The sequence below is a fragment of the Theobroma cacao genome, chromosome 2, assembly GCF_000208745.1.
Source record: "Theobroma cacao cultivar B97-61/B2 chromosome 2, Criollo_cocoa_genome_V2, whole genome shotgun sequence".
NCBI lineage: Eukaryota > Viridiplantae > Streptophyta > Magnoliopsida > Malvales > Malvaceae > Theobroma > Theobroma cacao.
Genome location: NC_030851.1, coordinates 40,770,982 through 40,794,387, shown reverse-complemented (window position 1 = coordinate 40,794,387; position 23,406 = coordinate 40,770,982). Strand labels below are relative to the sequence as shown.

General features: G+C 37.3%; 4 protein-coding genes and 1 pseudogene across 6 annotated transcripts; 3 read left to right on the top strand and 2 right to left on the bottom strand.

The window, feature by feature from the left end:
• Positions 165 to 4,492, top strand: LOC18610524 (CTL-like protein DDB_G0274487). The gene is made up of 7 exons (XM_018115974.1): positions 165 to 581; positions 987 to 1,444; positions 2,078 to 2,261; positions 2,385 to 2,609; positions 2,719 to 2,835; positions 3,433 to 3,666; positions 4,113 to 4,492. The coding sequence occupies exons 1-7, from the start codon at positions 519 to 521 to the stop codon at positions 4,326 to 4,328; spliced, it is 1,497 nt and encodes a 498-aa protein (XP_017971463.1). The 5' UTR covers positions 165 to 518; the 3' UTR covers positions 4,329 to 4,492.
• LOC18610523 (transcription factor HBP-1b(c38)) lies at positions 7,675 to 12,549 on the top strand. Of its 2 annotated transcripts, XM_007046218.2 has the most exons (12): positions 7,675 to 7,920; positions 8,153 to 8,259; positions 8,344 to 8,417; positions 8,530 to 8,724; positions 9,167 to 9,244; positions 9,331 to 9,390; positions 10,365 to 10,442; positions 10,642 to 10,699; positions 11,219 to 11,490; positions 11,596 to 11,841; positions 11,927 to 12,051; positions 12,166 to 12,549. In XM_007046218.2, exons 1-12 carry the CDS (start codon positions 7,853 to 7,855, stop codon positions 12,191 to 12,193), a joined length of 1,389 nt encoding a protein of 462 aa, XP_007046280.2. In that variant the 5' UTR covers positions 7,675 to 7,852; the 3' UTR covers positions 12,194 to 12,549. The 2 variants fall into 2 exon arrangements, with proteins under 2 accessions (XP_007046280.2, XP_017971464.1); XM_018115975.1 differs by having other exon boundaries at positions 11,927 to 12,549.
• LOC18610522 lies at positions 12,541 to 13,933 on the bottom strand. Its single transcript, XM_007046217.2, has 2 exons — positions 12,898 to 13,933; positions 12,541 to 12,764 (listed from the first exon to the last, which is right to left on the bottom strand). Exons 1-2 carry the CDS (start codon positions 13,310 to 13,312, stop codon positions 12,712 to 12,714), a joined length of 468 nt encoding a protein of 155 aa, XP_007046279.2. The 5' UTR covers positions 13,313 to 13,933; the 3' UTR covers positions 12,541 to 12,711.
• Positions 14,274 to 16,425, bottom strand: LOC18610521 (protein PLANT CADMIUM RESISTANCE 12). Of its 2 annotated transcripts, none has more exons than XM_018115173.1 (5): positions 16,153 to 16,425; positions 15,300 to 15,454; positions 15,118 to 15,189; positions 14,789 to 14,998; positions 14,274 to 14,550 (listed from the first exon to the last, which is right to left on the bottom strand). In XM_018115173.1, the coding sequence occupies exons 2-5, from the start codon at positions 15,439 to 15,441 to the stop codon at positions 14,474 to 14,476; spliced, it is 501 nt and encodes a 166-aa protein (XP_017970662.1). In that variant the 5' UTR covers positions 15,442 to 15,454; positions 16,153 to 16,425; the 3' UTR covers positions 14,274 to 14,473. The 2 variants fall into 2 exon arrangements, with proteins under 2 accessions (XP_017970662.1, XP_017970661.1); XM_018115172.1 differs by lacking the exon at positions 16,153 to 16,425 and adding an exon at positions 15,624 to 15,654.
• Positions 21,800 to 23,349, top strand: LOC18610519 (annotated as a pseudogene).

The window sequence follows — 23,406 nt, the reverse complement described above, 5'->3', positions numbered from 1 at the left end:
ACTTTAAAATTAACGAATATTTACTCATCATTATTTCTATGGAATAATCCATGAATCAAGGAATTCAACACTATAATTGAAGTGAGATAGGGTGCAAAGAAAGTCCAGAAGCGCGTGGCCCCACCGCCCCACTCCCCTTCTCCCCCTCCAATGAAAACAACCCAAAGACAAGCAACAAACCCGCGAATCACCCACCGAACTTCCTTGCTTCTTCACTTTTCTTAACCGTTCTCTTTGAGTTTCAGTTATGAGTAATTATTAATAAATTAATTAAAATTCATAAATCCTCCCAAAATTTCCCCCTTTCTTTCTACCGAATTTCTTCTTGGAAAGAGAAAATAAAAACCCTAATCCATCGTCGCCATTGACCTTTCCTCTTTTCCTTGTTAGTCTCAAGGCTTGTTCTTGTTGTTCAACTTTGAAAAATCTCGAGTTTTGATTTAGAATTTGACTGAAGAAACGAAAATGAAAAGCAATGCTTTGATCCAATTGAGTGCAGTGCGTCTCCTCTCTTCGCCATGAGCGACTCCAACGTCTCTTCCTCTTCCTCTGATTCTGCTTCCACCGCCACCGTCGATCGGGTAAATGCCAGCCAACTTCTCTACCAGTTCTTCTTCACTTCATTTATAGTCAAATTACCATCTTTTAGTCAAACACCCCAACTTTGGTTCTCCCCCCCCCCCCCCCCCCCTTAAGTTATATTTCTTGTTGACTTAAATATAACTGATAATCCGAATTTCCCAGTTTTTCTTTTTTCTGGGATAAAATCATGATTTTTAATTTATAATAATAACTAATAGTTTAAAGCTGCAACTTTTAGCAATTAATTGTTTCCTTAACACTAGTTTTAACAGGCTAGTATTAGCATGAAATTGTCAATACATAGTTATTTTCCGTACACTTTGTTCTTTTGAAAGTGAACGGCTGAATCTCTCTCATGAATTCGTTTTTTTTTTTTTTGTAATAAATTTATTGTTTTATTTCAGAATGTAGGGAGGAGTCAGAGAATTATAGATGGTGGGCAAACGTTTTCTCCAGATCTGCGTCATTGGCGTGATGTTTTCTGGTTAGCCATATTTATAATTCATTTGATTGGGTTAGGATTTGTGCTCGCGGTTCTTGGGCTCAATAGGTTTAAGAAATTAGATAGGCTAAACATTGATAGATACACCAACCGAGTTTGGGAGAATAATAATGGATTGACGGAGAATTATTGGCCCAAGTATGCTGTTGCTGGTGGGGTTGGGACCGCTCTTGGATGGACTTGGTTGTTGTTGCTCGGTTCTCGTGCCAACCAAATGATGAAGGTTTCGGTTCACATTTTGACGACTTACCTTGCTGTGATTAGTGTCTTATGTTTTTGGTGCAAACAGTTTTTCTGGGGTGTGGCATTTGCAACTGGTGCCGCACTGCAGTTCTTGTATGTTATTTCAGTTATAGACAGGTATGAACTCGGGCTAAAGTTGGTTCGTTTTGCTGGTAAAGTGACGTTGAGACGTGTCATTTAGTATTTATTCATCAATAGATGTTGTTAAGAGATTAAACAACAGGTTACTAACTGTTTAGTTGATCACAGAAGTTAACTTTGGATTACAACGTTTAATGAGCCTTTGTTTGTTAAATCACGGTTTGAAATTTCTTTTCTTGACTAAAAAATTGCCTTGTTTAGTTATCATAGGATTTATACCATTGTTATAGAATTGAATCAGCACATACTATATCAACTCAACAAGGATCAGTTTACTATATAGAAATTGCAATTATGAGTCACATTGGCTCATGATTTGTTGAGTAGTCAACCCTTAGCAGGTGGATTTTTAATGTCTAGTCAACCAAGAGTTCTATATTAATTTTCTGTTTATGTTTATAAGATTGTTTTCTCAAGTTATCCACTCCATTCAACAACCTTGCTATGAAAAAACCATCTTTTCTGGAGCCATGGTACTGGAGAAATCATATGCATGCTTATATCATGCCAAGCCACATATATCTCTGTTCATTGCAATATGGTTCTGGTTCGGGATAATCAGATCTCATGCAGTCCACCTTGACCAGATTTTTTTTTTTCTGTTGACAGACTTCCATTCACAATGCTGGTCTTGCAAAAAGCTGTAAAGCTGGTATGGAGTCTTCCTGAAGTTATGAGAGTAGCATATGCATTTATGGTAGTCATGCTTTTATGGATGGGTATATGGTCCTTCGGAGCAGCTGGTGTTGTGGCTTCAAGCAGGGGTGACCTTGGACGCTGGTGGCTTCTTGTGGTGAGCTGGCAAGTTTTGCCCTTAATTCCATCTGTTGTTACTGCAATGAGAATTGCAGGAGATTGCTGTAAGAAAAATGGTCAATTAAGTTAACACTAGTAATGATGCCATTTCTACTGGCAGGTTCTCTCTGTGAGCTTATTTTGGACAGGTGCTGTTCTCTGCAATACTGTACATGTTATAGTGTCTGGTTTGGTTTTTCTCATTCTTATTCATGGTGGCCAAAATGCTTCATCAATGCCTCCCAACTCATTGATGAAATCTCTACGATATGCTGTGACAACATCTTTCGGAAGCATTTGCTATGGGTCACTTTTCACAGCTGCTATCCGGACTCTGCGATGGGAGGTAAGCACACCAGCCTTTGCTTTTCTTTAACTGGTTCAATAATTTTGTTTTTAAGATTCAAATAAACGCTTTCTGTTTTCAATATTTAACTTTTCAAAATGCATTTCAGATCAGGGGATTCCGGTCAAAGATAGGCAACAACGAGTGTTTGCTGTGCTGTGTTGATTTTTTGTTTCAACTTGTGGAGACCCTTGTTCGATTTTTCAACAAGTATGCCTATGTCCAGGTAGTATGCATTTCTATCGGTAATCCCTCTAATGTACTATTATCGAAGAACTTCTTCTTCATAGCACATGAATCAATATTACATCAATGATGATCCTGGAAAGCACAATATCTGGTGAGAGAAATCCTCAAGTATGTTAGCTTTTTCATATTAGCATCTCCAGTGGCTTGTCTTTATCAGTCACTAATGTTTTAATTTTGAAGCAACCCTTTTTTGCTTATTATTGCATTGCCTGTCATTAATATATAGGGACCTCTGTTAAGTGTATGTGTTCTGCTCAAGTATGAGGTCGCATTCATTTTACAGATCTCAGGAAATATTTAACATCTTGTACATATTTTATGTTCTGCTTCATGCTTTGCTCTCTATTTCCTTACAAGAACTTGTTTGAAAATGCACACTGATGAAGAAAAGTCATAATTGCACATTTATAGACACAAAAGGATGACATGTTTAGCCACGAAGAAGACTTCTTTTTTACACTTGAATAGTTGGTGTCTTGCATTTTCTCAAAGCAATCTATAAGGCTCCTTCTGCTATAAACTCCTATAATATTACATAACTATAGTATTGTTTTGCATGCTCTGTTCCTACCAGATAGCTATTCATGGTAAAGGCTTTAACCGATCAGCAAGGGATGCCTGGGAGTTATTCCAGTCAACTGGAGTTGAAGCCCTAGTTGCCTATGATTGTTCTGGTGCTGTTCTGCTGATGGGTACTGTTTTGGGTGGGCTTATCACTGGAACTTGTGCTGGTGTCTGGACATGGATTAATTGGAGGGACAGGGTGATCATGGTGGGGTCGACTGCAATGTTGATGGGAATGGTCTTGGTTAGTGTATTTTCTATTCTTCAACCATGTTTATTCCCATTGCTAATCAATTTGGAAATCCTTGTTTCACAATTTGTTTTAGGGTTCATGTGCAGTAATGTTTTGTTGAGTTTTTCTTGTTTTGCAGTACTGGATCTATTGACCCCTTAGTTTTCCCTCTATCTTCTTCTAAAATAGACTTTTTGGTTTTCTAAACTCAATCTTTTGGCAGTTTGTCTGTAATCTTATGAGATAGCGGAGCTCTCTTTTGATTATCCTGCCATATTTTTCTTATTCTTGTAGTAGCAAGTACCAATAGACTTATGTGAGCAGAGCACGGTTACAAACTAGTTTCACAGACTCGGCAGAAACCTATATTACTGCTCATAGTCGATCTTTGTGATCAGGCTTATTGCCACACTTCTTTTCGTACTTGAACATTAAAATATGGAAAATGCTTGCTGCAGGTGGGTCTTGCGATGGTCGTTGTGGAAAGCGCCGTGACATCTATATACGTCTGTTATGCAGAAGACCCTTCCTTGATCCAAAGATGGGATCCTCAGTTCTTTAACCAAATGTCGGAGACACTGCACCAGCGTCTTCAACATAGGAGTGCACGAGCCAGGGAAGTATTGTCTCACAACCAGCTCGATGGCCACATGCAAGATACATGCCCTCTTTAAATTATTCTTCCAGGTTCCAAATATGTTTTCTCTTTTGTCTTTGTTACAAGTTGCAACAGGTAATTTGGGTTTTGTAGAGGGATACTCGTATTGTTTGGAAATGGATTGTAACATTCACATGCCTAATAAAAATGCAAAGAAGTTTTTACTTGTTCAAAGATTTATTTCATGTCTATACTTTTTTTGTTAATTATTTTCTTGATAGTGACTAGTCAGAATGTCATGGCTCCTCGTGGGCCAAAGGAGGAGGCAGGAGCTAGCTAGGAATTGGATTGGAAGAACTGAACCCCTGGATGTGCAGATTGGGCTTGAAACAGAACTTACCATTTGTAACTAGAAAATGAATTGTGTGATGGTCCATGACTAAAAAAAGTTGACTCTTAACATTGCAGAATTTACAGTATGTGGTGGCAACATGAATGATGGTTGCAGGTGAGTTATGAGAAAAGGATTCAAGTTTCAATAATCATTCAGACACAGGAGAAACCAACCGAGTAGCAGATATCTGCTTCTGCTCAAGCAACTAATGCATGTTCCATTCCTTTGCTTTTACGTGTCTTTTCCTTTGTATGTATGACAATTATTGCTCGACTGTGCTTGCTTCCTATCTCAGCCTAACCTTTGCCAGTCACACCATGATTGTTTATTTTGCTAGTTGTGGCGCAAAGTGGAACGAATATTGAACTAGAATTAGCAAACTTCTGAACCTGCAGAAGAAAAGGGTAACTTTATATTCGCAAAGAGCAAGAGAAAGAAGGATTGGCAAGGTAAGATACTGCAGGCAAAGGCAACAGAGAAAAAGGAAACAAAAAGGCAACACCATTTTCTTTATCACTCTCTCTGCCTTTCCCTTCCCTTCCCTACCCTTCCAGTCCAAGCCTTGCACATATTGTACATAACCCCATAAACAAACACCCCAAAAAAGACATAGCCAGAGAAACCCTGGTAGGTCATTAACTGTACGATTGCCGTATGGGATGCGTCATAATCTTTTTTCCTCTTGAGTATCTGTCAGAAATCTCCATTAATCAAACCCCATTATTTTTGTTTTTTATTACATTTATTGTTACTTTAGTACAATGTAGTAAATGTTTTACCATACTATTTTAAACCCGTAAGAAAACAAAGTCTAATTAATAGAAACAATTAATAAAAGGCCTGCTCTGTCTCTGCCTTCTTCTGCTGCCAGTGCTGCTACAACACTCTCCCCTTAGCAGTTGGCTCCTACCATACCCTAGCGGTTGCTTTCAAGCAAACCCTTTAGTTTAAATGACGTGAAATGAATCGTGAATGGGATTCTCATTAAAGTTCATATTGGTCTTGTTTAGCTAACAAGGAACTACTGTTTTGGGATTAAATTATGGATGACATCTCATCACCATCACATCATCAGGCCGCGCAGACACTCTTCCCCAGGGCTATATTTAAGAATCTAAATGCAACAGTACACCAAAGTTTTAGAGAGGGATAGAGAGGGGTGGCCAGAAACAAGAAAAAAGAAGTACAAAAAATGAAAAAGGAATCAAAAGGTTGAAGCGGCTCTTTTCTGAAGCTACTACCAAAAACAGGCAGTAGCAGTATCCTGCTCTCGAACTCTAGAGAGAAGGGAGGGAATCATCCCATCTTCCATATCATCATCTCTCTCATCTCAGGCTGTGAGCTCTGTGAGAGGGAGAGGGAGAGAGAGTGAGAGAGAGAGAGACAAAGCTAACAGAGAGGATCAATTGAAGTGAGAGAGAGAGAGAGAGAGAGAGAGAGCGTTTGAAGGTTTCTTGTCTTGGGGAGTGTGCTCTTTCCTACTCACTCGCCCGCACAGAGCGTGCAAGTGAAAATTCGCCCACATGAGCAAATTCCATATTACTCTTATGCTCTACGCATCCATGCATGTATATTCACAAGGACATTAAGCTTAGCTCTGACAACAAAAAAATGGATAGTTAATTTCCAACATCAAGGGTAGAAATATTAGCTTTTCTTTTACCTAGTCCTTAGCATTTGCTTTCACAATAACAGGTTGAGTAATTAATAGTTTAGAATCATCATAATTGAGAATCAAGGTTTTGTTCCGATGGCTCATATCCTTTCCAAAGGCACTAAACTTGCAGCTTTAGGAATCCAGTTGAATGGCTTTGAACCATGTTCTTGATCGACATTGCTAGGGGTCACTCTTATTAATCTATAAGTGATTGTCAAACTTGTTTCTACTTACAGTACCAAACCATTTTTACAATGCAAATCTCTTATCTTTCTCACCCTAAGTGTGATAATTAATCCGATTTGGGCAACCTTTTCCACTGTAACCCAACAACCCATACTCGTACTATAACTTGACTGCCCATTCATATTTTATGTTGACATGAAATTCATCGATCATTAGCATCTTTTGGAGTTTGAAACCTTTTTTCCAACACAAGCTGAATTAATAACTTTATTCTCAACATGCATGTATTCCTAATGATGCCCATATGATCTTATTCTTAAATTAAGACATGCATTTACACCAAAAGCTTGGAGGTTGAAATTTGGACACTCTCTCTTCCATCATCAGCCACTTATATATATATAATTATTATGCATGTTCATGAAGTTCCAAACCTCCCTTAGCATTTCACTCTTCTTAGTATGTTATTGTTGGGGTTTTATGAAGGTGAAAGATTATTGTATTTTTTAAGAAATTTGTCAAAAATTTATTGATAAAGATATACTATTTATAAGTAAATTCTTTTGACAAAATTAAATTTGAAAAAAAAAATTTAATATTTATTTTGATCATATTAATATTTTTCATATTAATACGTGTCATTGTCTAAAATTATGATTATGTTGACATAAGGGATAGTAATTTTTATTCATTGTAAACAATCTAAATGAACAGAATTTGAGATTTCAATTTAAGATTTTTGAATTAAATCTTCAAAAAGAAAATCATGCCGTGAACTCTTACATGAATTCAACAATTAAAGTCCTCTCTTTTTTTCTCAGGGCCGTACAGGCAATGTACAAGTTACAAGCTTTATGAATGGACGATGAAACATTGAAAAAAGAAACCTTTTTGCCTTCGAGTTTCTGGCTTTTCTAGTTACTAAGCAGAGCAAAAATGAACTGAATTTGAGATATAGATGTTGCTGCTACAATCTTCTAGCATGCAAGACAAGTATTTTGGCAGGGAAGAAGCAAATTTAATAGAGTAAGCTGACAGTAAAGAAGGGGGAGAGTGACACAAACGCACAGCAAAGAGAGAATGATGGAAGTGATATGCAGGAAAACAGTGAGGTTTCATTGGGAAGCTAAAATCCCAAGTCTGAACGCAATAATAAAAAAGCCTGGTGTGTTTTTTAAAGCTCATATAAACAAAAAAGGACCCCTACTGATACGCTATCCTTCCTCCATTAAAGATCCTTCCCCAAGGAGTCTTCTCACACTTCTCTGTCTCTTTCTCTCAACCTTCCCTTTTCTTCCCTTCCTTTCTTTCTTAGGAACGCAACGGACTCTCACTTTATAGGAAAAAGAGAAAAAAAGAAAAAATGCAGAGCTTCAAAGCTGCAGCTCCTACTAACCCAGACATGTTTTGCCACACTTCTTTTTTCCTCAGGTTCATTTACTTAGTTTGTCATTAAGCTATCATTTTCGTTTTTCTTTTGTTGAAAGTGCATGCCTTTGATTACAAGGCAATAGTTATACTTTTATATATATGTATATATGTGAAGGAAAAGAAAAAAAGAAAGAAAGTTGGCTGTTGTTTCTGTTGTAGTACAAAGAAAGGAACATGCTTTGTTCTGATCCTTTTGGTATCTCTGTTTCGTTTCTGTTTGAGTTGAAAACAGAGGAGAGGATTGTAATAGCCGTCACCAGACGCGTTTCTCGGATCTTGGAGAGCTTGATCATCCCGCTTCTGCTTTTCAGCACGATGATGCTGTTGATTTAAGCCCAAGTATTCTTTCTTTTCTTTTCTTAACTGCTCTCTGGAAATTTGAGTATCTCTAACTACTTTCTCTGTTTATAAAATTCCTTGTAGGCTCCATTTTTAGTTTAAAATCCAGCAATGTTGCTGTTGTTGCTAATAGCTTCAACTATGGTTCCTTGAACACGGTACTCAACCCCCCACCAACCTCTTTGTACATAAGAGACATAACCTTTTTTTTAGTATATATATTTTGCACTGTTTTGATGCTCTATGCAAATGGTTTCTGCTGTGGTGTAGAGCATTGGGGCAACAGAGATAGTTTCAAGTGGAACGGGGTGTTTGGACACAGGGCAGTTCATGTACCAGAAAGGGACAACGTTTGGTGCCTCATTGGGAAATGGCCATATTGAAAACTGGGCTGACTCTGGCCTCGCAGATAATAGCCAACAGACTGACACTTCTACTGATGTCGACAATGATGATAAAAACCAGGTTTTGTCCCTGTTTCTTTCATATCCGTACTCTTTTTATGCTGTTTCTTTCTTTCATGTGTTGTTCCAGTGGGAACACCATTAGGCTAGAAATTTAACTTCACAGTAGAATCATGTTTTGTTCTAAAATTCTGCTAGTTGTAGTAGAACATTCTGTTCCTTTTTGGGTGATTGTGATGGTGACTTCTTCATTAATAGGACTGCCTAGTTTGCCAAAGGTCATCTTTTAAATTGATTTTGAGCATTTGCTGGCTGACAGTTAATTGTTGTTAACTGACCAAAGAAGCTTGATAAACGAATTGTTGCAGATCATAAAAATTTTTAACAATTAGTTTGATAGTGAATCGTGGCTTAAATCTAAGTACTGTTAAAGTATTACTTAAAATTATTTAGCTTGGTTGGGTTTTATTAACTTATGATAGAGGTTCTTGATCGTGTTGTAGCTTAATGGTGTTCGACATGGAGCTATTATAACCGTGGATTCTGTGGATGAGTCCAAGCCAAAAACTGGTGACCAAAAGGTTGTTAACACTATTGGAAAGCCCTTGCGGAATCAGTTTTAAAATATGAAAGCTAACCATGTGGCGTCTTGCTTTCTGTTCTTCAGACACTTCGTAGGCTGGCACAGAATCGAGAAGCTGCGAGGAAGAGTAGATTGAGGAAAAAAGTAATGTGTATATCGCTTGTTTATTATGTTTTTCTTGTTCTGTGGTGGATAAATGGGATTCTTGGGCTCTGTCTGGCATCTTTTTTTTTTTTGTTTTTCTCCACTTATAAGTAGATTCAAATGATCTGATAGGCCTCGAATTGTTATTTATGGAATTTAGAAACAGCGTGGTTATTTGATAGTGATTAGCCTTCTGCAAGTTTAGGATTTGTTGTTATGGTCAGTTTTAGTGAGTTGAGAAATTGATGCTTGGTTCATGTATGGGAAAAGGTAGTACTAGGAGGCACTGCAATGGGTTTTAGTGCTTTATTTGCATTAGGTCTGAAAGCGAGGACAATTCTGAACTGCATTGCTACTCAAGTATGATAGATATCGATCTTTGGGGACATATTTTATCTGCTATGCCTTTATGGAATGTTACTGATAATAGTTGTGTAAGGTATTTGAAGCAAAAGCTCAGTGACTTTTTAAGTGACAGTATTGATTTATCTTTTGCTGGAAATGTTTAATTTCACATTAGAAATTTTTATGAAAGTGGTAGGTTAACAGAGATGGTTGAGTACACACCCCAGTGGCTTAAGCCCTTGGGTGAATATTCTCCGAATTGAAGTTATCAGATGCATTTTTTTGTCTACAGGACAGTCCTCTACTTGTCCTGCAAGGTCATTGTTCTTCTGTACAAATATATAAGGGTTCTCTTTGATATGCTAGTTGTTCTATGTCTTGGTTAGCATTTGGCAGAAGAAAGGAAGAAGTGTATTGGTTTCTTAATCTCTTATCAATGCTTTTACTAATGCATGACTCTAGTGATGTGTATGAAAAAGTACTAGTTTTATTTCCTGTGGTTATTTACTTATTTGTTTATGCCTTCTGGTATATATATAAATTGGTTTTGTCATCTGCCTTCAATTTGTTAGTCTAAGTTGATCAATGAAGCATGCTTGGATCATTTATAGGTTTTGGTTTTTACATAGGCATATGTCCAGCAGCTTGAGAATAGTCGACTTAGGCTTACACAACTAGAGCAGGAGCTTCAAAGAGCACGACAGCAGGTATGAGAATTAGTTCTGTTTATTGTAGGGAGGGGCTTAAGGGAGGGAATTTACAATCTCTAGTTCACAATGCACTTTCTTTTGCTTTATTCTTTTGTTCTTATTGATTTAATGCCATAAATTGAAAGGCTATCATATTCATTATTGGTGTATTAACCAAAGTTTTTTTGTCCCTCATTAGCTTGATGTTTTAATGCAGGGTATTTTTATCTCGTCTGGACTTTCTGGGGACCATGGCCATTCAGTTGCTGGAAATGGTGAGGAAATTTTAAATACTGATTTGAGTGGCAGTTCAGTGTTGTTTGATCATTCACGGTGGCATCGTGATGGGACGGAGATATTGGCTGTATAACAAACCCAAAGTCATTCACAGTGGCATTATTAGTTGGCTAAGGATATAACAAGCCTCAAGTCATTCACTGGCATCGTGATGGGAAAGAGATATTATAGTAGATAAAGAAAATAACTGATAAAATACATTGTAGTATTTGATAATTATGAACAATATATCTGGCAAGCCAAGTTTTCATCATGCATAAAGAGGCTCATATACCTCTACTATTGTACAGGTGCATGGAATTAGTGGCTTGCTTCTATATGCTAAGGGTGAAAACCTATTCTGTATCTTAGGTGGTGGTGTTGTTTATTGTTTGGGTAGGAGATCTACTGATTGCTAAAAGCTAGTGTATGGATCATTATAGATAGAACTCGTTCATTTTTATTATTTAAAAGATTATTTTTTTTCCACATGGTTTATTTGCTTCTTATGCTTCCAGGGGCCTTGGCCTTCGACATGGACTATGCTCACTGGCTTGACGATCATCAGCGGCTGATAAATGACCTAAGATCTGCTGTAAATTCTCACATGGGAGATAATGAATTGCGCATTCTTGTTGAGTGTGTCATGGCACATTATGATGAGGTTTTCAGGCTAAAAAGCATTGGTGCTAAGGCTGATGTATTTCACATGCTTTCTGGTATGTGGAAAACACCTGCAGAGAGGTGTTTCATGTGGTTGGGAGGATTTCGTTCATCTGAACTTCTCAAGGTGCTTAACTGTTTGATGTTTTAATTCTATTATCTAAATCTGATTTCTTTTGAATTACTTGAAATATCTGTTTTGGTTGACAAATCCTTGATCTTGGAATTTTAGATCCTTGGAAACCACCTTGAGCCTTTGACAGACCAACAATTAATGGGCATATGTAATCTGCAGCAGTCCTCCCAACAGGCTGAAGATGCCTTATCACAAGGCATGGAAGCGCTGCAACAATCTCTAGTAGACACCCTTTCATCTGCATGTTTGGGTCCTACTGGTTCTGGAAATGTTGCAGACTATATGGGACAGATGGCAATTGCCATGGGCAAGCTAGCCACATTGGAGAACTTCCTTCACCAGGTAAATAACTTTTACCTCACCCATCTCAAGTACTATGGACTGAACAGCTTGTCATTGTTTTAATGAGTGCCACTTCAATTTCCAGGCTGACCTCTTGAGACAACAAACCCTGCAACAAATGCATCGAATTTTGACTACTCGCCAAGCAGCCCGCGCCCTTCTAGTTATTAGTGATTACACTTCTCGGCTCCGGGCACTTAGCTCTTTATGGTTAGCGCGCCCTAGAAATTGATATTCTTTCATTCCATGAAGCTCTTCTTGATTTCATTAATGCTTTGCACAGAATAGTACAGCTATTTCACCTTCTTTTGGAACCCATTGAAGGTGCTTGGAAGGGGATGGTGAAGCATGATGTCATATGTCCCAAAGATAACTGTTGGTTGCTGTGGTTGTAATTTTGTCAGCAATCCTAGGAAAACAAATTCTGCCTATTCGCCTACAGAAATGGTAGTATTGAGAAGAGCGCTGTATATTAAGTAGGATCTGAAAATGTATTGTGATTGTCAGTAGTAATCTCACATGTGAGGCATATCATCCAAGGCATTGATGGTGGTAGTAATGGCCTTGGTGCATTGCTAACTTAGTTCAATGCCCCAAAGCATTTAACGGTATAGATTATACTAACATGTCAGTTGTTCCATGTACTGGCTGTATCCCAAATTATGGTAATGTTTCAAATCGGAATGGACCAGTGCTTTTAGCAATTTACATGTTGATTCGTGTTATCATGATATTCTGGTGTAGTAAAAGCCCCTATTACATATTCTGATGTAATCAATGATAGGCCAAAGTTATTTACAGCATCTTATTTTTATAAAATAAGATTGTACAATTCCCAGCCTGTTGAACCCACATCAGGTTTCTGCTTGTTCATGATTGTTTGGTCTCTGCCGGCCTGTACAGTTTTCTCTTGTTCATCCTTCCTGCAGGTTACCGGGTCTGTATTAGTCATTGCAGAACAGTCCATTTTGATTACCAAAACTGAAACCAGAAGATCAGAGAAATTGTTGTTTCTTCGAATGAAATCTTGCCCATATAATCTAGAAATGAGCATACCTGGCCTATGGTGTCTTCTGGATTTGACGATGTGGGGGATAAAAACTCCAGTTCCATTGCCATTTCTCCACAGATTTGCAAGCCAAGTTGGTACTGAGTCTGTGTTCTCGCTTTCCCACGAACTGAAATATCCTCCGTATTGTAACGAAGAAGATAGATTACCAACTGCTCTGTTTGATCCTGGTTTGCCATTGCAGACGGGGTGGAAGCTTTTTGTTTCTTGACAATCTTCGTCATCATCTGCTGTCAAAAGTAGAATCCGTCTTCTGATATCAGCATAGAAAACATCATCTTCATCAATCCCTTCATATTCATAACCAGGCTCCACGTTCCTGTTCATGTCCATGGTAGGCTGGAGTCTGTCCTGAAATTCCCTAAGGAAAAACTTGGTTTCCAACTGGCATGGTTTGGACATTTTTATAGGAGAATCTGGAGCACAAATTACTTTGTTTAGGGTCAATGTTGCAGGTCCAAAGAAACCTGGTGGTTTGAGTCCTCTCCAAATGGATCTTGATCCAGGGAATGTCTCTCTTTTTGTACGTTAGTTCATGTTCCTGTCTTAATCCCCTTTATTCAATATTAAAACCTTCAAGGACTGGTTTGTTAAACCAAGTGGATTAGAATGGACTTGGGACATTTACATTTCAAGCACTTCACGTTCAAATGCAGTCAATTTTGACTAAGAAAATGATTTTAAGTTCACGGAACCTGAGTCTTTTTTTTATTGCTTAAACAAGTGGTTAAAAATAATTTGGGGTATCAAATCAAATATGCCCTGGTTGACTGCTATGGCAGATAACTCTATCAGTTGAGTGGTTGGACCATAAAAACATGAATATTTGGGGATGGGAAGTTGATCAACCCCCCTAGCAACCTACCCTTTGAATTTGGAAATTTGTGGGATTCTCTGTTTCTAAACAAAAAGAAAAAACTTGGTTCAAAGAATGGACTGAGTTATTAACATTTCTCAGGAGTTGGACTTAATTTAGCTATGGAGAAATTAATCATAGAACTAGGCATTTCCTTTTCCAGCCCAATCCATTATACAACAATAGGTTATGATTAGATTGTGTGATTTTTATTTTTAATTGAATTTTAATTTTTTTAACGTAAATATCAATTGTCATATCATATATGTAAATAAACATGATTAATTTGTATCGAAAAATTAAAGTGCATATAAATATAAAGTCATTTTATAAAATTTTCTCCTATGAGCTTTTTTTTTATTTTTTTAAGATTATTGAAATAAATAAATTATTTGGTCAATTAATGTCTTGAAAGTTGAAACCAAATTAGTTCATCCATCTTAACTATGTTAATCCACCTAATGTAAGGATAACTTCTAGCTAAATATAGAACTTTCTATATTTATAAACAACTTCATTGCCATACTTTTTCTCTAAAAACAGATGTCTTTGGCATGTAAAGGGCTTTGTAATTTATGGAAGGAAGAATTTGGGGTGGGATTTACAGAACCAGAAGATGAAGAAGATGAGAATTTCACACACACACACACACATAGCACAGAAAGAAAATGTCATTTCCGAGTTCTATACAAACACAGCCTGTTCCGCTAGGTTGCCATGCGATGTACAACAATGGGGGGAGTCATTGCTTCCTCTTTCCACTTGGTCACATTCCCCTCCCAACCTTCAAAAAGGCCATTCAATTATAAATTGCAACTTATAGTTAGCTTCATGAAATTTGAGACAAATACTATTAAATATGAATATAACTATAGAGATTGCATATATTGGTAAAGACGGACAGGTAGAATATTTGTGTTAACTTCAAGAAGAATTGTTGGGATCAAATTTGGGCATAATCTGCTCTGACCGAGTAGAATTTCTCAACAAAGAATAATAGGAATTCAGGGTGATAGATTTACCTAAGCTTGGATCAGCTCCGCGGGTTCGGAGTTCTCTGTGCTCTTGACAAAGAGCGCACCGCATGTACAGAAGGTGAGTGGACCAATCCGGCAATGGTGACTCTGGCAATGAGAAGTGTTGCCTCAAGCTTGTACGGTTTGTCGAACCAAATATCCACCCAAACAGCACAACCCCCGTAGCAACGTGAAGGAGGCTTGCCCATGTGCAAGCTGCTCATGCAACTTATAAGGAAAATCGGTTGCAATAATTGGATAGTCGTAACAACAATTTCAACTGTGTTTCAATTCGGGAAAGTTCTTGATAATCCTATAACAAGAGTTTTGCTTACATATTTCTCCTCTGTTGACGATCTCGGAGTTTTGTCCCATGGTGATGCATGGACACAAGCAGGTAAAGAAACCTTCACCAGGACAGATAAATTACATCAAACTTTGCATTAATTACTAGAGGAAATAGAAAATGTAAAGAAAAAAAAAGGATAAATTAAGAGATTGAATGGAAGCAAATTACAATTAGAAAGATCCTCGTAACACTCGCAAATACTGGTTGTCCACAGTCCTTCTGGCAACTGCTTCATCATGTATGCTTGATATGAAGCTTCAGGGTCCGGAACGAACACCGGAATTGCAGTTTCAGTTTTAGGTAGAAACATTGCAGCTAGCTTTCTGCACGACAAACAAAACATAAATAGGTAAAAAACCAATGACTTTCGTACAAAAAACAAGAACTCCCTTATTGCATTATGTCAATGTGTTTCTTCCATTAAAAAAACAAAAAAAATTCTGGGTTTTGGCTCTAATTAGGTCAACTGTTCATGCCACTGCAGATAGATACATTGTAAATAATTGGTGCAATCGGAACATGCTGGAACTAGCCAACGGCTAAATATGGAACCAATTTAGCAGAAGAGAAGACCCCTTTTGTTCCCCTTTTTTCCTCCCTAAATATAGTGCTTATAATCTGGTACTAGGATTAAAGATTGCTTCGGTCAAAACAGTACTATTGTCGGCCCTGGCTTATAGGAAAAATTGAAGGGACAATTTACCTAGTTTATAGAGATTAATATCATCGTGCCCCTTAAAATACAGAGACGATGGTAATTGGCTGTGTTCTTTTTAGTACATGTTATCTTAAGATACACTCATCCAACTTATTTGAAGGCTAGAAAATCGAATGTATAACCCTTTATACCAAGTTTTTTGTTTTGAAAAGATGGGGTGAGGTCCGGAAGGAATAGTTAACGAGAATCATGACTACGTATCATTTGTTAAATACTCAATAAAATTTTATTTAAATGAGTAAAAGAAATATATGCAGGTTAATTGGATCTGAAGAGGGTAATAAACTTCATTAGGATTCATACCTTCAACTTCTTTTACTTTGTCCTTGGCCCTGAAAACCACGGTTTGAGATGTTTCACCTCCCTTGTTCCAATCCTCCAATTATGACTGACTGTTTTCGCATTCAAATGATGTTTGGAACTCCTTATAGTTATACCCTCTTGAGGAAAGTCTCTTTCATTACACTTTGTTGTACAAATTTAAAGGGATTTGTGGTTGGGATAGATGAGAGAAATCAGAAAGAATTTCAGGATTCTTTTTGGATAACCAAAAGAGATATGAATCTAAATTCCATACTTCCGCATATGCTTGAGTCGAAGTTAGATTCATTTGAATTGGATATTATATATATATATATATATATAGTTTTTTTTGGATTAAAGGCTTCTTTAAGCGATTTTAATTAGGCTAATTAATTAATAAGCAAAACAATCTTAAAGATCCTGAGATAATGCGAAGAATTTGCATGATCCGGTATGCTATATGAGTAGATCTATAAGTAGCTTCCAAAGTGAAGGGTAGATAATCAGGGTACTTGATCCTTGGATTGAGATCCAATATATAGTAGGTTAATTTCTATTTCAAGCTATTAATTATTGTTTATGTGTGTGGAGACATCAAAACTATTACGTCAGTATAAATTTCACGTATAAAGATAATAAGTCTAATTTGATATTTACTTGATAAATATATTTATTTTACTGATAATTAATTAATGCATGTTGAGATGTACACACAGAAGAAATTTGGGATGATAGATAACAAGCAACATCTTCTGTTTGTAGGACTATGGAAACCGTTTCAGTATAATTTAAAGTTTAAACAATACAAAAGGATACAAAGATCAAACTACAAGGCAATCCAAAGTAACATTAAGTACTATAAAGTTTCAAAGCAACTCTGAACAAAAGAACCAAACGACTCTGGACAAATCAGGATACAAATGGACTAGAATTAAATACATGAAATGATGAAACACCCATGTTTAAGATATGCTGAAAAGAATCACGATCAAGCACCCTTTCTGTAGATGCAGATACCCAACCAAGTCAACGGTCCATTCCTGGAGGGGCAATTGGTGGTTTGAGTCCATCCCGTTTCCACTTGTCAACATTAGCTTGCCAACCTTCAGAAATCAGTCACCAGTACTTGTTAAAATTATATATGGCGTCCAGTGTGTTTTAATGATTTGGATGGGGATAGGATGAATTACCTATGGAGGGATCAACCCCTCGGTTCTTGAGCTCTCTGTACTCTTGAGAGAGGGAGCAGAGGCAGCAGCAGCGATGAACCAGCTTATCTCCGCGTGGAGTCTCAGGAAGTGAAAAGAGTTGTCGTAGTTGGGTTCGGTATATGCCGCCGTAGAGCCATGCACAATGGATGGAGTGCATAGCAAAGTAGACGAGGCACGAGAGTCCACATGCTGCTCATGCAATGTCGAAAATTTCAATCCAATTAATGTATAATTGAGATTTAACAATATCATAATGGTATGGTAATATAACAAAATCTCATTGATTTAATTAATCCCTCAAATATATATGGAGATAAAGTTGATAAGAGCTTACATCTATCCCCTCTATCAATTATCTCAGCTATCCGGCCGAAGGTGATGCATGGACAGAAACAGGTGGTTAAGCCTTCAGAAAAAAAAAATTGACATCTTGATTAGTGACAAGGAGATAGAAAAAAGCAGCAATAAGAAACAGCAAACTTGAATATGAGTAAAGCTGCAGTTACAATTAGAGGGATCGTCGCAACAATCATAGAGACCAGTCGTCCATTGCCCGTCGGGATACTGCTCCGGATGTGGAGCAGATTTTGGACTGGCGGCTTCGAGATTTTTGGGATGCATGACAGATAATTGTCCTGCCAGATAGAAATTAACAAGGGTGTTGATGATCTACGAGGGAGGTTAGTGTGCATGAGCCATGTCATTGACTTCTCAGATATATATAGGATGTCTGGCTTCCCTCTGGTGCGTTTCAGGTTTGAATTTGAATGGAAACTTCAGATTAAATTATTACCATAAGTAATGTGATTGACCATCCACACTGCTATTGCTTTGAACAAAGCAGGTTTCATATTGCTGATAATTAAATTATGGCTTGAGATCTGTCATAGGAAACTAACTAAGATGATGTACGAATCAAAATTTACATGAGATTCCTGGAAAATTCCTGAACTCAAAACAGATAAGAACAAAGTTTCAGTCAGAAACGCAAATAGCAGAGTGACACTCAACCCCATTTTTAATAAAAATTTGCTGCCATTGTTAATGTTGATTGGGACCTTTATTTTTTTTTTCTCAGTCAATTCAGATTCATGTCATTAATTGATAAAAATATATACAAGCTTGGCAAGGTCAAGATAGAACAGGCCTATGGCCATAAGGCCCATAATACACCTGTCCAGACGAAATTGGGACCTTTAAGAATAGGTGTTATAGATATGCTGAACTGTCCCCCAGTTTCGCCTTGGACAAAGGCTTTTTTTAATTGGTCATTGACTTCAACCATGAGAAGAACTAGAGAAATTATACTCCGGGACTTCATTCCAGTTACATGCTGGTAAGGAAATTGGCGCTCTCACTTTCCATGAATATATCTACTATATATATTATCATGATTGGGGAACTTACAATCAGTACACCACAACTGATAACCCTTCACCTCATAAGCATAGCCTAGGAATATGCACTTCGTCGCCCTCAACTCAAGTTTACCATCACTCATATGAACATGAACAGGACAACCAAATACTCTCAATATAAAATAATCAGCGGGCTTACCAGACCAAACTTCATTGGGAGTCTTAAATTCAATTGCAATTGATGGAAACCGATTTACCAAGTAGCAAGCCATGTTGATAATTTCTGTCCAAAATATTTTGGTTAGGCCAACATTTGAGAACGCGTATTTTGCTCTCTCCAAAAGCGTTTTCTTCATCCATTCTACAATATCGTTTTGATATGGTGTTCTGTCGACAGTGCGATGTCTAACGATTTTCTCATTCTTGTAGAATAGACCAAACTCACCTTTGCAAAATTCCAAACCTTTGTTTGTTCGAAAGTTCTCGATCCTTTTCTTAGTCTGCTTCTTGATCAATACCTTCCAATGCAAAAAAGGTGGTTAACANCCCTGGTTTGATGAGTTTTAGTGCTAAATTTCACTCTATGTTGCTCACAGAAATCTAGCTTTCCACTCTTTTGACCACACAGCAAACTATGCTTACTTAGTTTTCTAATCCCTCTCTCGCTCATATGACCAAATCTCATATTCCATAAACGTGTTACATCATCTTCAGGATCATTAGATGAGACCACAGAAACAGTTTCAATGACCGTGTTTCCCACTAGACAATAAAGGTCACCGGATAACTTGCCCTTCATGATAGTTAAGGCTCCTTTAGATACATTCAAGACACCATCTTGGCCACTATATTTGTAGCCCTTCTTATCTAACAAACTCAAGGATATTAAATTCTTTTTCATGTCAGGGACATGTTTTACCTCAAGTGTTCTTACCATACCATCAAACATCTTGATTCTAATTGTGCCAATTCCAACAACTGAGAGAGAGAAATCATCTCCTAATTGTACAGTGCCCATATTAACAGATTGATAAGTTGTAAACCAATCACGCCTAGGACATATATGAAAGCAACAAGCCGAATCCAAGATCCATGTATCCATCAGGTTACAATTAGTAATTGCAAGAACATTATCAGTTTCCTCAAAAGTATCAAAGTCATCTCCAACCACGTTTGCAGTATTCTCAGACTTATTAAACTTTTCATCATCCTTGAATTTGATACAGTCTTGACGAAAATGCCCTTTCTGACCACAATTCCAGCAAGTTTTCCCTTTTGCTCTAGATTTACCTTTTCTGTCTAAGCCTTTCTCTTTACCTCTACCTCTATTTACAACCAAACCTTCTGCTTGATTTTCATTCCGAATACCACCAACTTTCTTCTTTAATTCCTTGGAATTTAAAGATGCCCTTACATCCTCGAAAGTGAGAGTGTCTCGGCCGTAAAGCATAGTATCCACGAAATTTTCATACGATGGAGGCAAAGAACATAAAAGAATTAGGGCTAGGTCCTCATCCTCAATTTTAACATCGATATTCTTTAAATCAAGAATAACTCTATTAAATTCATCAATGTGGGTATTAACGGACGTACCTTCACTCATCTTGAGAGTATACAATCGTTGCTTCATATAAAGCCGATTCGTCAGGGACTTGGTCATATAAATACTTTCGAGTTTAAACCACACTGCAGCAGCAGATTCTTCATCCGTGACTTCTCTTAGCACCTCATCAGACAAAGCAAGGAGAATAGCACTATGTGCTTTTTCCATAAGGTCATCTTTCTCACCATCAGATAAATTCGAGGGAAGATGTTCTTTTCCCTTCAGTGCCTTCAACAGTCCTTGTTGCACTAGCAATGCGCGCATCTTAACACGCCACAGGCTGAAATCGTTTCTTCCATTAAACTTTTCAATCTCATACTTGGTCGACGAAGTTGCCATAGCGAGATTCAGATTGATCCAAGACCTTGAAGCTCTGATACCAGTTTGTTGGGAAATTGCGGAATTGTCTCTAAAGAATTGCCCAAGATCTAACCCAATCAATAGAATAAAGAAAGAAAGAAATCAAGCACACCCACAAGAACACAAGAATTTACGTGGTTCGGTCTTTGGATGACCTACGTCCACGGGCACAGTAACAGAGAAAAATCAGGAGATTACAAAAACAAGTCTCAAACTCATAACCCTTATCCCACGTACACCTAAATCACTCTCTCTAAATCTAGGTGATTCTTATTCTTTAACCCATAGGGTCCTTTTATAGTATCAAATACAATAACCTTATCCTAATATAATTAGGATTCTTATCCTAATAGAATTAGGAATTGTTATTCTAATCTAACTAGATTTAAAGACTATTTTGTAAGGTATACTAATTTAATTAGAATTAAACAATCCTAATTAAATCACAATTCAAGACTATCCTAACAGTATTTTTCCATTTGTGTAAGCAATTCCCTGTCCTGTAGCCAATGCCCAGGAGAATGAATGGATCAATCAATGGAAAAACCATGCAATAGAATATCTCGAAAGACATTTCCTCCATATTTTAAGATTTTGTAATTTAAATAGGTTGTTTTCAAAGTCTATCACAAATATATATATTGAATTCAAAAGTTTAACTTGATGGGTTTAGAAGATATATATTTATCGTAATGAAATTTTAATATAGGTACATATATTCATACATATATACGGTTAAAGTCTATGTTAACCAGTTGATAAGCTAATTGCATGTTTCTATCTCAATTTTCCAATTTTAGCTTAGCTAGCTTAAATGAAATGGCTCCTCATAAAGTCAATTCTCTGCTAATCAAATAAAGTCAATTCCAGCTTCATGCCTTGGGACTGCTGAAATCTTTCGGTGGTTGGTGCAATATCATTAGCATAATTACTTGATTCCATGGTTTTACATTCTGTTATTACAAGTCAACTAAACAAACCTAGTTGATCACAATTGATTACGCTTTTGGTACCCTTAGTCAACCAAGCCAGGAATCAAGTGTGTCTACTGTAATTTACAGTGCAAGAAACAGAAGGAGAAGCAAGCCTAAGCCTAATTGCCCAAGATCAGGAAGATGGGGAGAATACAGATGGAATCCCAGCTCCGGCCAGTTCAATCTCCTCAGCCACACCCACAGCAAGCCATCATTTACCCTCAGCCTCAAAATATTGTTAATCATGTTGTTCAGGTTCCAACATAGCAACAAAGCATTCGTCCAATGCCGATGCCACAAAATCAACTTGTCACTACTATTCCCTCCAATGGCTCATTGCAAAGCAATGCAGGTGGTGCGGCCGCCGCTGGAATGCCCATGCGACTCTTGCCAATGCCTTCTCCACCAGTCAAAGTTGTTCCCACTGGTCCTTGGACCACCGAGCTCTTTGATTGCATGGAAGATCCAACCAACGGTGAGTTCCTTCGTTTGCTCATCTTCATAATTAAATTTGTACTTCCAGCCGTTGACTTTGTCTAATTTTTAGTTTGATGTTTGATAAATTAGTAACATTGAGGTTGATTTAGAGTAACATTCACCAGATAGTAACAAAGATAATTTCACGTTACTCCAAAGGACAAGATTTGAAATTTTATTTCGAGATTTGAAATTTATCATACTATATGGTCACTTTGTTATTTTTATACATGATGATTTTTGAAAAAAATTTAAATTTGATCCGATAATTGTTATTCAAATGCCCTCTCTCTCTTAAGATTTTGAAACGACATGAGATTTTACTTTTAAAAAAATTCAATAAAATCAAACCCGTTTCATGTATATTAGCCCTACGGTATCAAACACTTAAGCAGGATTATTGATGGGTTTAATTTCTTGTAATGTTCTTGCAGCTCTCATCACAGCTAGCATTGTTCCCTTGTGTGACTTTTGGGCAGATAGCAGATGTCCTACACAACGGGCACACAAGTAATAGCAGTATATACCATTAATTAAAACTTTGGTTTATTTTTTGAATATGAATTTCCCATTTGAAACCACTTGGTTTGCAGCTCGTTGACTAGTAATTTGTGCAACGAATAAAAACGCAGCTCGTGCCACTAGTGGAATTATCTATGCTTTAGCGCCTTGCTTGGTGTCTGGCCCCTATCGTAAAAAGCTGAGGCGGCGTTTTGGGTTGGTGGAGGCCCCTGCCTCAGATTGGATTGCTCACACCATGTTCGGGCCATATGCTCTCCGTCAAGAATATCGAGAAGTCAACAACCAAGGGATCAACCCTGCACTTGGTAATTTTATTCAAACATACGAAGGATTGTATTCATATTTTGATCATAGCATATTGTATTCATATGCTAAACATCACATGGCTTGGGAGACCCTTTTTTCCAGTCACATTTCGTCAATACCAATCATTTTTATGTAGTTGCGTTCGGTGAGTCGATGCCCCTGCGGTGCCGATATCTTAAAAAAAACTTCTAAAAAAATAAAAATCATTTTTATTTATTTATACATAGATTTCATCCGTCTATTCACATGATAATTGATATTTACAATGGAAAACTAAAACATGCTTAATCGTTTTTGGGTTGGTGCAAACAGGACACCATGGAAATCTGAATAAACAACAAATTTCACCCATAATGGTGCCCCCAAGGAATCAAATGATGACCTAAAAAACATTATATATTCTATCTCTATTATTCTTCAAATTTGTGGAAAAAGTAGAAAAT